Here is a 16,922-nt window from a genome sequence, read left to right on the forward strand (position 1 = left end):
TAAATTTTTATGAAAAGAATAAAAATTCACCCTCCTTACAGTGCCTATAGTAAGTGACAAGAGGTTCTAGAGACAAGGTATATTTACAACACCATACTTTTTAAAGTAATTAAATGAAAGAAAAATTTTTACTGTTTTTTTTTTTTTTGAGTTGGGGGAAATGAAAAAAATTAATGCTATCAAATAAACTTTTCAGTGTAAAAAGTTTCAGTTTCAAAACACACTCCACTTAAAACTATATATAACACCTTTAAACCAAGCTACAAACCCTACAATCCAGAGGCATGTATTTGTGATTAACACATATTTAACCACTCAATTTCCAAGCTTCTGTTTTAGCTAGAAATATAAGACCAAAGAGGGCAGGGAGGAAGAGGCACTGTGGATAGTTGAACTAATGACTTTAAGGGGAGCCAAGATCAGGGGAAAGGGGGCAGAAGATTCATAGCTTTCAAAAAGAGAGGGAAGCTGCCATTTACCCAGATATCTTTCACTGTTTCCTTATCTCCAGAGAGAAGCAGCTTTTTAGGAAACAATTTATTTTTTAATATTTTGTAGAGGAAACAAAACCATAGCTTGACACTTACATTTCATTTGCTTGAAGATGGACTTGTTAGGTTCAAGCCAGTGCTAGGGAGAAAAACAAAAACAAAAGAGATTGTTGATGTAAATGAAAACTCCTGAAACAAAGCTGTGTCAGCAGAAACTGAAATGACCAGAACTGCAGTAGTATGGAGGGACTGGAATATTAAATGTCCTGAGGCTAATTACCTTACAATGGGCTGGTTCTGATTCTCCAGAACAGCAATTCTTTGTGTCTAAACTAACATCTTGTGAGTAACAGAAACTTTTTGAATCTATTAATTAGTAGACAACTAACTTTCACCAATTTGAAAGCTAAGAATGCAATCATATAGCTAGTATCTTGGGCCTATAGAAAACTTGCCCCATCTTGCTGTACCTGCCTCTCTGGAGTAGCCACCAATGTATTTTTAAGGGGTTAATGACCTAAGAACCTGAGAAACTTTAACTGAGAAACTTTAGACAGGAAAGCTGACTTGACTGATAATATTTGTGGAAGTTTCTGTTGAGGAGATCAACAGTCCAACCTCCCAACCACACCTACAACTTTGAAACTGTATGGGAACTGACCTCCAGATGGAATAATCCATATTAAGCATTTTCCTATTAGTATAAACTGAGTTTGACCCAGAGATGTTAGGCTTTACTCCCCAAACCTTGGCCCAGGGCATTCTACGTGCTTGGACACAATTGGAGCTTCTAGCCTCTAAATATCCTCAGAAAGACAATAAAAAGCCAACAGTCAACACCTGCATATTCCATACCCTCAACTCCCTTGAACAAGCCTGCTCCAAAGATGCACTGAGGGCTCAATCTCTATTTCAGCCCCGTGGTTGTTTCCTTCATTGCTGTAATTAGACAGTCTTCTGCTTCTGTTGAGTTTTGAGTTGGTGTCTCATTTCTTCATGATCTTTCATGATTTCCTTGTTTTTAATTGCTGAGTAGTATTCCATTGTGTAAATGTAACACAATTTCTGTATCCATTCCTCAACTGAGGGGCATCTGGGCTGTTTCCAGCTTCTGGCTATTACAAATAAAGCTGCTACAAACATGGTTGAGCAGATGTCCTTCTTGTGTAATTGAGCATATTTTGGATATATGCCTAGGAGTGGTATAGCTGGATCTTGAGGAAGTGCTATTCCTAATTGTGTGAGAAAGCTCCAGATTGATTTCCAAAGTGGTTGTACAAGTGTACATTTCCACCAGCTTTGGAGGAGGGTTCCCCTTTCTCCACAGCCTCTCCAGCATGTGTTGCCACTTGAGTTATTCATCTTAGCCATTCTGATGGTTGTGAAGTGAAATCTCAGGGTCGTTTTGATTTGCATTTCTCTGATGACTAAGGATGTTGAACATTTCTTTAAGTGTTTCTCTGCCATTCGCAATTCCTCTATTGAGAATTCTCTGTTTAGACCTGTACCCCATGCTTCAGTAATATGTCATCACACTGCTGTCTTCTGTTCTGGATTTTTGCCATCTGTTGAGTTTTATTATTGTACTTCAGAGGCATTCTAACTGCTGTCCTTTCTATAATTCCCCCTTTATCAGTTAGAAGCAGTTAAGAGAGATCTATTGCCCTAAACCTCTAAAAGCATATCTGGTAATGTCATAAAAGAAGAGGCTATCTATCTCATCTCCTCTCCTTGCAATTCTGGTATGAAAAAACAAACAATCCTTTGGAGGGATACTTAAATCACACAGGGACACAATACCTATGATACTGCTAATTTAATTATTTGATTCTACATTCACAGTTGCTTCACCAAGTTCCTCCAACAAAGATTATGAGTTTTCACCATCCAGAAGGTCAAAAAGTTTTTCAGGCCAGGACTAGTACCCAACATAGTGATCTTCTCTATGGATCATTTCAAGCCTTTCACCCTTAATTTGATCTTTGTTCCTAATGGAATCAGCACTCAAAGAAAAACCTTATCCCCAAATGAAGATCAGCGTATAAAATTATAAAATCCCTGCCTTGAACACAGAGTATTTGTTCTAAAAAGCTATAGAATCCCCCTCTTCAGAGTTAGAATATATTGGAATAAATATGTATGTTGGAATAGTTTAACCCAAAATATTCAGCTTTGCTCCTTCAACACTGGTCAGGGGCATTGCACTTGCTCAGAACCTACTGGAATTCTGCACCCCTATATGTTCTCAGAAAAACTGAGGACAGCCCATACTCATACTTCCCTACCCTCAACTCCCTGACATAAGCCTGCCCAAAGTCACCCTAAGGGATCAAAAGAAAGATTGTTGTCCTTCATTGTTTCAATGAAAGGATAGTTTTCTTCTGTTGAGATTGGAATCTCCTTTCCTTCCCAGTTATCATAGTCTCTTCCCAATCTACAGCCTCTGTTTGACTCTATAATTCTCCAATCCCCCTGTTGCCACATGCACACATGCACAAGCAGATTTTGGCCATCCGTGAAGAAATAAGGGAAGATGCAGCCAAACAGTTTGCGGCCTTCAGAGAAGAAATAATTAAACCACTGTAAGAAATAAAAGAAACAGAGTTGAAGGAACTAAAAGAAAAAAAGGAAAGTACAATCAGACAGGTGAAGGAAGTAGACAAAACAACTCAAGACCTGAAGATAGAACTGGAAAAATTAAAGAAAACACAAATGGAAGAAATAATAGAGAGGAAGAATTTAGGGAAGAAAACAGGAACTATAGAGGTAAGCATAACCAACAGAATACAAGAGATGGAAGAAAGAATCTCAGGTGTAGAAGATACAATGGAAGAAATCAATGTATTTGTCAAAGAAAATGTTAAATCCAAAAAATTTCTGACACAGACCGTCCAAGAAATCCAAGACAATATGAAAAGACAAAAACTAAGAATAATAGGTATAGAGGAAAAAGAAGACTCCCTATTCCAAGGCCCAGAAAATATTTTCAACAAAATCATTGAAGAAACTTATGCCAAGTTAAAGGAGAGGCCAATAAGAATACATGGGGCCTACAGAACAACCAACAAATTTGACCAGAAAAGAAAATCCTCCCGCCACATAATAATCAAAACAGTAAGTATACAGAACAAAGAAAAAAATACTAAAAGCTGCAAAGGAAAAAGGCCAAGTAACATATAATGGCAAACCCATTAGAATCACACCTGACTTTTCAACAGAGACTATGAAAGCCAGAAGGGCCTTAAAGGATATCATGCAGACCCTAAGAGAACACAGATGTCAGCCCAGGGTACTATACCCTGCTAAACTCTCAGTCCTCATAGAAGGAGAAAACAAGATATTCAATGTCAAAAACAAATTTCAACAATACCTGCACACAATTCCAGCATTACAGAAGACACAGGAAGGAAAAATACAACCCAAGAAAATTAGCTTCTGTCAAGAAAACATGGGAAATAATTAACCTTACTACACTAAAACAAAAAGCAACCAAGCACACAACCTTATGACCATAGCCAACATCAAAACCAAAGGATCTAACAGCCACTGGTCATTAATCTCTCTCAACATCAATGGACTCAACTCTCCAGTAAAAAGACACAGATTAACAGAATGGATACGTAAACAAAACCCAGCAATCTGTTGCATACAAGAAACACACCTAAGGCACAAAGATAGACATTACCTGAGGGTAAAAGGTTGGAAGACGACTTTCCAAGCAAATGGACCCAAGAAACAAGCAGGAGTAGCCATTCTAATATCTGATAAAATAGACTTTCAACCAAAATTAATAAAAAGAGATGGGGAAGGACACTTCATACTCATCAAGGGAAAATTCCACCAGGAATGCATCACAATCCTGAACATCTATGCCCCAAATACAAGAGCACCCACATTTGTAAAAGAAACATTGATAAAATTTAAACCACATATAGATCCCCACACATTAATAGGAGGAGACTTCAACACCCCACTCTTAACAAAGGACAGGTCAACAAAACAGTAATTAAACAAAGAAACAAGGTCTCTAACAGGTCATGAATGAAATGGACCTAACAGACATTTACCGAACCTTACACCCAAACACAAAAGAATTTACCTTCTTCTCAGCACCTCATGGAACCTTCTTCAAAATAGACCATGTAGTTGGTCACAAAGCAAGCCTAAACAGATACAAGAAGATTGAAATGATCCCTTGTATCTTGTCTGATCACCATGGAATAAAGCTGGACCTCAACAACAACAGAAATAGTGAAAAGCCTACACACACATGGAAACTGAACAACTTTTTACTAAATGACAGCTGGGTCAGGGAAGAAATAAAGAAAGAAATTGAAGTCTTCCTAGAACTTAATGAAAATGAAGACACACCATACCCAAACTTGTGGGACACAATGAAGGCAGTGCTAAGAGGAAAGTTCATAGCACAAAGTGCCTTCAAGAAGAAATTCGAGACAGCACATTCAAGCAACTTAATGGCTCACTTAAAAACTCTAGAAAAAGAAGAAGCAGACACACCAAAAAGGAGTAGACGGCTGGAAATAATCAAACTCAGGGCTGAAATCAATCAAACAGAAACAAATAAAACAATTCAAAAATTCAATGAAATCAAGAGCTGGTTCTTTGAGAAAATCAACAAAACAGACAAACCCTTAGCCAAGCTAACTAAAAGGCAGAGAGATACCACCCAAATAAACAAAATCAGAAATGAAAAGGGGGACATAAATACAGACACTGAGGAAATCCAAACAATCATTAGGACTTACTTCAAAAGTCTATATGCCACAAAATTTGAAAATCTAAATGAAATGGACAATTTTCTTGATTGATTTGACTTACCAAAGCTGAATCAGGACCAGGTAAATCAATTAAATAGTCCTATATCCCCCAAAGAAATAGAAGAGGTCATCAAAACTCTCCCATTCAAAAAAAGCCCAGGACCAGATAGCTTCGGCACAGAATTCTACCAGAACTTCAAAGAAGAACTAACTCCAATTCTCTTCCAACTATTCCACAAAATAGAAACAGAAGGAACATTACCAAACTCATTCTATGAAGCCACAGTCATCTTGGTACCAAACCTCACAAAGACTCAACAAAGAAAGAGAATTTCAGGCCAATCTCCCTTATGAACATTGATGCAAAAATACTTAACAAAATACTTGCAAACCGAATCCAAGAACACATCAAAGATATTATCCACTATGACCAAGTAGGCTTCATCCCAGGTATGCAGGGGTGGTTCAATATATGGAAATCCATCAATGTGATCCACCATATTAACAAACTGAAAGAAAAAAACCACATGATAATTTTCCTAGATGATGAAAAAGCATTTAACAAAATCCAACATCCATTCATGTTTAAAGTCTTCGAGAGATCAGGGATACAAGGCACATATCTAAACATAGTAAAGGAGATATACAGCAACATTGAACTGAACCATAGCCAACATTGAACTGAACAGTGAGAAACTTAAATCAATCCCACTGAAATAAGGGACAAGACAAGGCTGCCCACTCTCTCCATATCTCTTCAACATAGTGCTGGAAGTCCTTGCTAGAGCAATAAGACAGTTGAAGGAGATCAAGGGGATACAGATGGGAAAGGAAGAAGTCAAATTATCACTATTTGAAGATGATATGATAGTATCCATGAGTGACCCCAAAAACTCTACCAGGGAACTCCTACAGCTGATAAACACCTTCAGCAAAGTGGCCAGATACAAAATTAACTCAAAAAAAATCAGTAGCACTCCTGTATACAAAAGACAAAACAACACCATTCTCAATAGCCACAAATGACATAAAGTACCTTCGTGTAACCCTAACCAAGCAAGTCAAAGATTTGTATGAAAAAAATTTCAAGTCTCTGAAGAAAGAATTAGAAAAAGATATGAGAAGATGGAAAGATCTCTCATGCTCATGGCTTGGCAGGATTAACATAGTAAAAATGGCCATCTTACCAAAAGCAATCTACAGATTTAATGCAATTCCCATCAAATTGCCAACACAATTCTTTACAGACCTGGAAAGAAAAATTCTCAATTTCGTATGGAATAACAAGAAACCTAGAATTGCTAAAACAATCCTCTACAATAAAAGATCTTCTGGAGGTATCTCCATCCCTGATCTCAAGCTGTATTATAGAGCAACAGTTATAAAAACTGCATGATACTGGCATAGAAACAGAATGGTGGATCAATGGAACCGAACAGAAGACCCAGAAATAAACCCACACACTTATGGACACCTGATTTTTGACAAAGATGCCAAAACCATACAATGGAAAAAAGATAGCATCTTCAACAAATGGTGCTGGTCCAACTGGATGTCTACATGTAGAAAAATGAAAATAGATCTATATTTATCACCCTTCACAAAACTGAAGTGCAAGTAGATCAAAGACCTCAACATAAAACCAGACACATGAAATCGGCTAGAAAAAAAGTGGGGAATACCCTAGAACTCATTGGTACAGGAGACAACTTCCTGAACAGAACACCAACAGCACAGGCTCTAAGAGCAACAATCAATAAATGGGACCTCATGAAACTGAAAAGCTTCTGTAAAGCAAAGGACACCATCATCAAAACAAAGCGACTGCCTACAGATTGGGAAAGAATCTTCACCAACCCTTTATCTGACAGACGACTCATATCCAGTATATATAAAGAACTAAAGAAGCTGAAAAGCAGCAAAGCAAGTAATCCACTGAAAACATGGGGAACAGAGCTAAACAGAGAATTCTCTGTAGAGAAACATCGAATGGCAGAGAAGCACTTAAAGAAATGCTCAACTTCACTAGCCATTAGGGAAATGCAAATCAAAGCAACCCTGAGATTTCACCTTACACCCATCAGAAAAGCCAAGATGAAAAAGTCAAGTGGCAACACATGCTGGAGAGGCTGTGGAGAAAGGGGAACCCTTCTCCACTGCTGGTGGGAATGTAAACTTGGACAACCACTCTGGAAAGCAATCTGGCGCTCTCTCAGACAACTAGGAATAGCACTTGCTGAAGATCCAGCCATACCACTCCTAGGCATATATGCAAAAGAGGCTCAAGTACACAAAAAGGACATTTGCTCAACCATGTTTGTAGCAGCTTTATTTGTAATAGCCAGAAGCTGGAAACAACCCAGATGCCCCTCAGCTGAAGAATGGATGCAGAGACTGTGGTACATCTATACAATGGAGTATTACTCAGCAATGAAAAATAAGGAAATCATGAAATTTGCAGGTAAATGGTGGGACCTGGAAAGGATCATCCTGAGTGAGTTGTCCCAGAAGCAAAAAGACACACACGGTATATACTCACTCATATAAACATACAACATAGAATAAACCCACTAAAATCTGTACATCTAAACAAACTAAGCAAAAGAGAGGACCCTAACTAAAATGCTCAATCCTCAACTCATCCTGAAAGGCAAAGAGGATGGACATCAGAAGAAAAAGAAAACAGGAAGCAACTTAGGAACCTGGTACAGAGGGCCTCTGAAAGCCAATAAAACAGGAAGCAACCTAGGAACCTGCCACAGAGGGCCTCTGAAAGCCTCTGCAGTGCAGACTGTCAAAGCAGATGCTGAGCCAACTGATGGGCAGAGGGAATGGAATTTTATGTAAGAAGTGGGAAATAGTAAGAGCTGGAGAGGACAGGAACTCCACAAGGAGAGCAACAGAACAAGATAATTTGAACATAGGGAACTTCCCAGAGACTCATACTCCAACCAAGGACTATCCATGCAGATAACCTAGAACCCTGACAATGCAGCCACTTCTGATGAGAACTGATAGACTAAGATCAGAAAGAAGGAGAGAAGGACCTCCCTATCAGTGGACTTGGGGAGGGTCATGGATGCAGAAAGAGAGGGGAGGGTGGAACCGGGAAGGGAGTAGGGAGGGGCTTATGGGGGGATACAAAATGAATAAAATGTAATTAATAAAACTTAAAATAAAAAATTAAAAAAAGATGAAAATTGTGTTTTTGTTTTTATTTTTATTTTTTATGAACAGTATACATTGTGAATGAAAGTCCTGGGGGCTGATTAAGTGATTAGAACTTTAATGATTATAAAGAGTTTGGTCCAGAACCTAATTAAAAAGTTACCTTGGGCCATAGACTTCTAAATGACCATTTGTTTCCCATTTCTTTGTTGAATCTAAGATCCTAAAAAGCCTTACAAATGCATCAGCCTAACGAAACACTATTTTCTACTAGTCAAAAGACAAAGAATGTTGTCAGGCTGAATTTGAAGGCTGTAGCAGAACACTCCCTGCTCTGCCATAAACCAATCTTTCTGATATTTCCATTCTAATATGTCAGAACTGTAAAGTCTTCACAAGCAGTAAGGTGATTCTTTCAACTGTTAAATATTATGGAACAATTCATCAAGAGTCTTTGCATTTACCCATACATAGGTAAGCTTCTTCAAAAGAAAAGCTTTTTTTTTTTAGACTTCTGGCCAAAATTATATCAGCTTGTTTTTTGAAACTTTTCCCGCTTTATAATTAAAATCAGAAAGATAATTTATCTTATCACTTAACTTCTAAATAACCTGTACAAATAGTCTATATCTCAGATTAAACAAGTATAAAGTGAAAATTGACCTAGCATCAATATTATGGGTGTTTCAAGGACTTAAAGTTAGTATAAAGATCAGAAATGTGAGTCTCACAGCTGCAGTGTAAAAACTAATGAAGGTCTGTTGCATTATTTTCATTTAATGTCCACAATTTAGTTGGTAGGCCCCATCTTTCAGTGGGCTATATGGAGGTGAATAATCAACAGACTTCACTGTGATTAAATCTCTTTGGGAAAAATAATTAGGTTAATTTGGAATTGTGCTCAGGAAAAAAAAAGTAAGGTAAACAGAGACCTGAAACATTACTGTATCATGAAGATAATCACTGGTCATTTTGCAAGCCTGAAATATAAATAACATTTTCAAGTTCTCCTTGCCTAGCAACCTTTGAAGTCTTAGCCTTCCCCTACTGAATTTGAACCCATTTCTCTAAAGTGTCTCTTACTCAGTGAATTGATGAAGCTGTTTCCTTTCAAGTGCTGTGAAGGTGGTGCTAGTACTGGATGAAGGTCCAAAAAGAATGAACGTCATTTGGGATTGGGTATGTTTACCAAGGATAGAAATAGGAATTATTTTAGGAATGCCTTCAAGGTGTTTGCCATCTGTGCCCTAAATAAATTATTTATTCTAAATGGGCTGTTTTCTTCATTGCTTTAAGAATGAAGTTTCTTACCAGTTCCCATTTTCTTTTCTTTCAAGTTCTCTGTATTGCACTTACTTATACAATGTGACTTATATTTACTTTTATAGGAAAACTCTTCTTTCCTAAAAGGATATTCTCAAGGGAGAGACCTAGGAAAAAAAAAATCTAGTAATAGTCATGTTTCAGAAGATTATAGGAAACCATGTTTACAAAGAGGGCTTAGCTCCATCTGTTAATAGTAGCTAAAGCTACTATTGTATTTCTGTTCTTATGAAGAAGCTTACTGTGTAAGGGTAAATGCACAGACTCTTGATGAATTGTTCCATAATAGTGAAACAGTTGAAAGAATCTCCTTACTGCTTGTGAAGACTTTACAGTTCTGACATATTAGAATGGAAATACAATGGCCAAACAATTTCATTATTCTGTAATTCATGCATGTAAATAAAGAAGTACATAGGAAAGATTTTCATTACAATTTTATGTGAAATAATAAAAGGTTACAAATAACACCAAAGGCCATCATTAGGAAAATAATAATAGTTTGATAATATTCTAGATGACTCAAGAAGGGTGTTGTATAGAATGAAATTTTATGTGTAACATATATAAAATTCTTTAGATACAATGCAGGATGAAAAAGTAAACTGCAAAATTTATAACTGTAGTGGCAGTTAGCAACCAAAGGGAATATAGCCATAACAAGCATCTGTCAATACCACAGCCACCATTGCAGAATTTATAGTCCTAACATTAGTTTGTGTTTGACTCTTTTTGATATCACTTTCTTTTGCAAATTTAGTTTGCATGCTGTGATAAAAGGCAGATAATATTTAAAATTATGCATAGAACACATAAAGAACTCAGTAGGATACTGAGAGTACCCAAAAGGTACAACCCTGCCATTGTAAAGTAATTGTGCTTATTTTTGAATGAAATCAAAATAGTATTTTTCTTAAAACTTATGTGAAAAATATTGCAAGTTTCAAATATATCATTCATACATAAATGGTTATTATATTGTTTAGATTTGACTCTTATAGGGAAATGTTCTTCAGCCTAGAGGCAACAATGAGATAATGGCTAAGAGAACCATATATTGATAAAAATTTGGAAGAATTTGAATAATCTATCATATATTTAACATGATTTGTTTTGAAAATAAACAGTTTCATAATGTTATAATATACTATGTACTCTCTTACTGTTATCACTTTAATGTGTTGCTTCTACACTTGAAATAACAGGCGTAGAAGCCTATATTTATTTTTCAAATATATTATAACATTATGTGCTGTTTATTTTCAAAACCATGTTAAACAATTTATAACTTCAGCCTTTTGTGTAGCATTTTATCGGAGATATTTTGACTTTAATATTTTTCAGATATTGGCACATTCCATGAATAATAAGAAATACATTTTTAAAAACATAAACCTCTACTTAGAGGATGAAAAAGAATTTCATGTAATTTTTATTCTGCATAGGAGTTTTCCTCATAATAGAAAGATGTAAGGCTCAGTTTAGGACTGATGGTTACAGTCTTTCTCCTTGGCTGGCACAGTGGTAACTTTCAGTGAACTTGAGTTTTATTGATCTTTTCCCCCTTCCTGTCTCACCTTTCATTCTACTCTACATAAGGGCATTATTTATGCATTTGCCAGGCAACTTTCAGCCATTTGCCTCTTCACTCTCTTCTTTTGTTTCCTTCTTTTGCTTGTTCTTTCCATTACAGCTAAAAGCTGGCCAATAATGTCAACACTGAAGCAAGTCAGCATTTTCTATTTTTAGTAGAGGTCTAGATGTGTAAAACCATAACACATTATGCGATGTGCTTGGAAATTAGGTACAGGCTTAGATGTTTTTCTGATTTTGTTTAAGTTCATTTGCTACATGGAATTTATGACACTTTAGTTTTTAAAAATAATTAATTCTTTAAAAATAATAACTAAAAACAGGTATCCCTTAAAGAAGGCAGAAAGAAAAGTCTGCCAACTGAATATGTGAATTCATGGCTGGTTTACTACTGCTAAATATTTAATTTCTTCAGTTTGTTTGCAGAATGAAAGTCCCCAAATGTATGGAAACTTGTTCTACAAGATGAACTGAGGGAACAAGTGAAAACAGAGGATGTGCTGATTAACGTTACTTGAAAGTACCAGGAGTGCATCAGCAGCAAATGAGATCAGGACTAAGCAATTGTCCTTATTGGTTTGTTTGCTTGTTTGTTTTGTTTGTAAACATTGACATTAGATAGAGTTACCTGGGAAGAGAAACCTTAAGGGATAAAATGCTCCCATCAGACTGCCCTGTAGGCAAGTCTATAGGGAGATTCTTTATTAATGATTGATGCAAGAGGGCCCAGACATCACGGACATTGCCAATTTTGGGCAAGTGGTCCTGGAAGATATAAGCCAGATAGCTGAACATAAGCCTAGACAGCGATCTAGTTAGCGGGGCTCCTTCATGGCTTCTCCATCAGTTCTTGGCTACAGGTTACTGCCTTGAGTTCCTGCCCTGAATGTCTGGCACAGTGGTAACTTTCAGTGAACTTGAGTTTACAAGTATCAGTTAAAATTAACCCCACACCAAGCAGCTTTTAATAGTGTTTATCACAGTAAAAGAAATCTGAGACAATAGTCTTACTCTTCTTAGGAATACTGTTCCTTAAAGTTGTTGGAATCTACTGTAGGGTAGCCTCCATAATTCACTCTACCTTCCACAAGCCAGGGTGTTTTATTAAGTAGTGCTTGACTGAGGCAGGAGCATAAGTATCTTTGCATGACCTTTAATTCCTCAGCTCCCCTGTGAGATAAAAGAAAATTATTTTACCCAATATTATCATATAATGATAATGCTTTGCTTTCTTTCTTTAAGTCCACACACAAAAGGCCCCATGTGAGAGGTCCCAGGATTAAAGAGCTTTTAGGATCAACAAAATCTAACCTGACAAAATCATAAGCGCTTTCTTAGGACATTTGGATTGAGAGCAGCTTAAAGAAAAAAGAGGAAGAATAGAAGGAAGCTGAATAAAAGAAATGAAGATAGAATCCCCAAACTTCTACGCTATATTTTTCTCATTTGCTATGGTAGTAGGAAGGGATGCAGTATTGGAGGTAGGAGATTGAGTGTAGATTCTTTATGCTTCTTCAGTTCACACTCTGTGAACCTGAAGGGTAAGTACAGCACCAAGTCTTATATTTGTTTCTTTATAACTTTGTACACAAATTGCATACACGAAGATAATTTCTTCTCCACTTATTTCACATTCTAATCTGGACTAATGGGTGGGAAGATGGTATATGAATGGGCAACTAATTTATGAGCAGTCTGATTTTTAATTTGGTAATTTCCAAGACCAGTTTTTGAAAAAAGTCTCCTAAAGTAAATATTATAACACTTCAAATCTTTGGTTTCTGTTGACATGGATTTAGCTCATGATTACATAATGTTACACTCCTCTTTTTTATTGTTCTCAAACATCTGAATACCCTAAAGTATAAAAATGTATAACCCAGAGAAATATGTTCAACATTTCATAAATCTTTAAAAAATGAATGCATGTTTTGAAGCAGAAACATTTATCCTTAATAGTAATGAGATCCATATGACTAAACAGTTTCCTGCATGGCCCTGAAAAATGTTATGATTCTGATATTCACCAGAGCAAAGCCCAAAGCATCAAAGTTCTGGTGTTATACAGGTCAATTATACCATTTATGGGCCTTTTGGTTTCTGCTGGAAAGAAAAAAAATGATATCTGAGTGAATATGCCCTTAACATAGTTCTGGCTGGTAAGTAATAGAAGCTTCCTGTCATTTGCCTACCAGTAAAATGTATTACAGTCATTTCTGTACAGCATATGACACAAGAACAAATTATTATCTGTTTGTTTGAAAGTCCTCCACAGAAGAAAAACTTAACTGTTTTGGTACAGTGGTTTTTGCTTTTGTAGCCATAGAGTCTTGGGTAGCTTAAAAAGGAGTGGCAGTTAAAGGAAGAAATGTTGAACAAAATGAAGGAGGTGGGTGTTACAAAGCTCCATTTAAATATTCATCAACTCCATATTTCATCTTTCTGGGGCTCCCTACAATGCTTACACTTCTCCATACATCCTTATATTCTTGTAGTGCACCCAAGAAAGTGAGAGGGAGTGGGTATAATTTTAGGCTTTGTGGCCAATAAGGCCCCTGTTACACTACTAGCTCTATTTTTCATGCATGAAATCAGCCAAAATATTGATAACATATCAATAAGTAGTCATATTTATATTGCAATAAAATTGAAATTGTGAAAACATACTTTCATGCCAGCTCCTATTATATAGTCAATAACTCCTTAGTGTACACTAAAACATTAGTTATAATATGAATACAATAACTTACAAAAACAATTATCTATGATTATTGCAAACTATATTAGGTTAATAACAAGCATTCCAAATGGAAATTATGAGGACTGAAGAGATAATTTAGTGGTTACAAGCACTTGCTGCTCCAACAGTAGACCCAGGTTTGGTTCCCAGCACCCACATGGTGCTTCACAATCTCTTAAAATTCCAGTTCTAGAGAATCTGAAACCTTTGGATTTCACTGGGCACCAGATAAATAAGTGCTACATATATGTACATACAGGAACACATGCATACACATAAAGATAAATTAAAATTTAAAAATAAAGGAACTTGTGGAATTCATTCAAGTTTATGATTTATCAATGTATAACATTAGATGTCATGCCATATACATTCAATAACATTATTACTGAACTGTTTTAAGACTAGATATCACTATGGGCCTACTTAAACTCTTTAAAATGTGACATAAGATGGATAATATACATGAATTATTTATAAACATACATACTATTTGTTCTAAACATGATGAAACCGAGTGATAGAATGATAAGGAATCTGCTCAAGGCTATACAAGAGGCAAATAGCATGGACAGGATCTCATTTAGTCTTTCTTGTGTTACATAGTAAATTTCTTAGCTCTTGAAACCGTTAAATCTTCTCTGTGCTGAGTTTATAGCTAGCCTTGTTTTTCTCAGTTTTTTTTTTTTTTTTTTTGTGTGTGTGTGTGTGTGTGTGTGTGTCTGCTCTGTTTGGGTCTTCCTGTTTCATTTTTCAGACCATATTTTAAAATACTAGTGTACCTTAGCTTTCTAATTCTCCTCCATCTATAGTCTCTTCCTTAGCTCTACAATCAATCTCAGGGTTTGAAGAAATAAAACATTTTATTGGTTCCAAGCAATTCTGTCTGAGGCCTAAACTCCTTATTTAGCTTCTGACTCAAATTTTCAAACATTTACAGTGTCTCACTGCTTTAACTATGCTAACAGGTCTTCCAAACTTAACATATTTACTCAGCTGCTGCTCACTTTCCACACAGCTCATCTAGTGATCGGGTATACTTACAAAGGGAGCCCTAGACAGCCGTGCCATGACTTCAGATGTCCCGAAACTACATTCAGGGAGAAAAGGTTCCCCTACATCTTTTGCCCCTTCCTTCCACCAAGGCATCAAAATGTGTAAAGACAAAGGAGTGAGGAAAAAAAAAATATTCTTAGATTTTCCAGACCACACTAGTCACCTTCTGAACACCTGCCCAAGTTTAGCTCCACTCACACCCTAAACTTATATCATCTATAAGAATAATACTGGATGTTCTGAGACAATAAATTATAGGGATCTGGTTACACAGCAAGGTAACTAACACAGCTTGCCATGATTCATTCACGTAACACAATTACAACTCAAATTTGAAAACGATCTGCTGATTTAAGTTCAGAAGAAACAAAAGCCCCCTTTATATGGCCACTGCTTGATTATAGTATTTGTATTTCTTTAAGCTATGCATCATAGCAATGGTTACTTCTCAGCTTGACTTAAAATCTGACTTGAAAGCTATTTCAAAACTTTCAAGGCTAGTGATTGTGGCTGCTGTATACCCACGTTTCTTTTTCTATTCAATGATAGCTTATAAACTGTAATTGATTTCTCTTCAGATTCTTCTCCAACCAAGTGAGAAAAAATGCCCTCTTTTGGATATTTTGTTTTTCCTGAATGCAATTATGTTAAAATTGCATTTGCCCAATACATCTCTTATTCCTATAATTGTATTCTGTTTCGAGAGAACAACTAGTCTGTGTATTTGTTTCCTCTCCTGTTAAATTAATGGCATCAGAGAGTGTTGAATAGCTTCCAGTTCTTCCTCTCCCTCTCAGGAGGGTTTCAGATGTAGACAGGCTGCCCATTGTGCACAGTAACTATGGTTAAACTCCAAGTTCTGCTGTCTGCTGAAGTATTCTGATAACTTCCCAAAATGTGGCAATGTTAATTCTTCGAGCCACACCTGGATCTCATAATAACACATCCAGCTTTAAAGAGCTGATGGCAAGGCTATGTGGCTTCAGTGACCTTAGGCAAACAATTCATCTGTACATATCCCTCAAGGCACCCAAAAAATTGTAATTTTTAAAACACTTCTTTTTATTTTTAAATTATGCTTAAGTCCTTATGTCTCTGTATGAGTGTCTATGTGACTGCGGGTGTCTGAAAAGGTAACAAAAGAGCATAGGATGCTCTCAAGCTGGAGTTACAGGCAGGTATGAGTTGTCTAAAGTGGGTGATGAAAATCAAATTAAGGTGAAAGAAGCAAGCACTTCAAACCACTGACTGATATCTCCAGCTTCTAAAACTGTAATATTTAACCCTTACTGACCTTTAAAAACAAAAGAAAATTTATATAGCAGGCCAAACATAAGCAGGGACTTCTGCTTGCAGTAAATCATGTTCTGTTTAGAGCTGTCCTAAATCTTTGTTTAATTTCCTGTTCTCAGTGATGAGCATCAGAGAAGCAATTACCCCGAGGAGAGCAGCAGGAAACGACCTTTCACTAGTAGGAGCAGGTGGTGGGACATAATACCATCTGGCTTCCTGCCACCATCCCAATAGTTTATTCCATTCTCTGTCCTTCTGAAGGTGCTTATAGAAATCACAAATTGTTCTGCTATAGATAAGATCTTTTCCCATTATTAATAAGACAGCAGTAGACTCACTATCTGGCTTCCTACATAAAAAGCTCATGTCTGTGTTTACTTACATTAAGGGGAGGTGCCAGTACCAAGTACCCCAGAATATAAACCATTCACCTACAATCTAGATGTGGCCCAGTTCTTCTTTGGTTGGGGTGGTAGCTAA

The 16,922-nt window shown here is 36.5% G+C and overlaps 1 protein-coding gene across 3 annotated transcripts in view; it reads right to left on the minus strand.

The window, feature by feature from the left end:
• The window catches only part of Frmd3 (FERM domain containing 3), a 197,013-nt gene that overhangs the window by 111,773 nt on the left and 68,318 nt on the right, over positions 1–16,922 (minus strand). For all 3 annotated transcript variants that reach the window (XM_055630140.1, XM_055630131.1, XM_055630149.1), the window contains one exon: positions 588–630. In XM_055630140.1, coding sequence (XP_055486115.1) covers positions 588–630 — 43 coding nt within the window. The remainder of the gene's footprint in view (positions 1–587; positions 631–16,922) is intronic.

Source organism: Psammomys obesus, unplaced genomic scaffold, assembly GCF_907164565.1.
Source record: "Psammomys obesus unplaced genomic scaffold, mPsaObe1.curated_primary_1811, whole genome shotgun sequence".
NCBI classification, from domain to species: domain Eukaryota; kingdom Metazoa; phylum Chordata; class Mammalia; order Rodentia; family Muridae; genus Psammomys; species Psammomys obesus.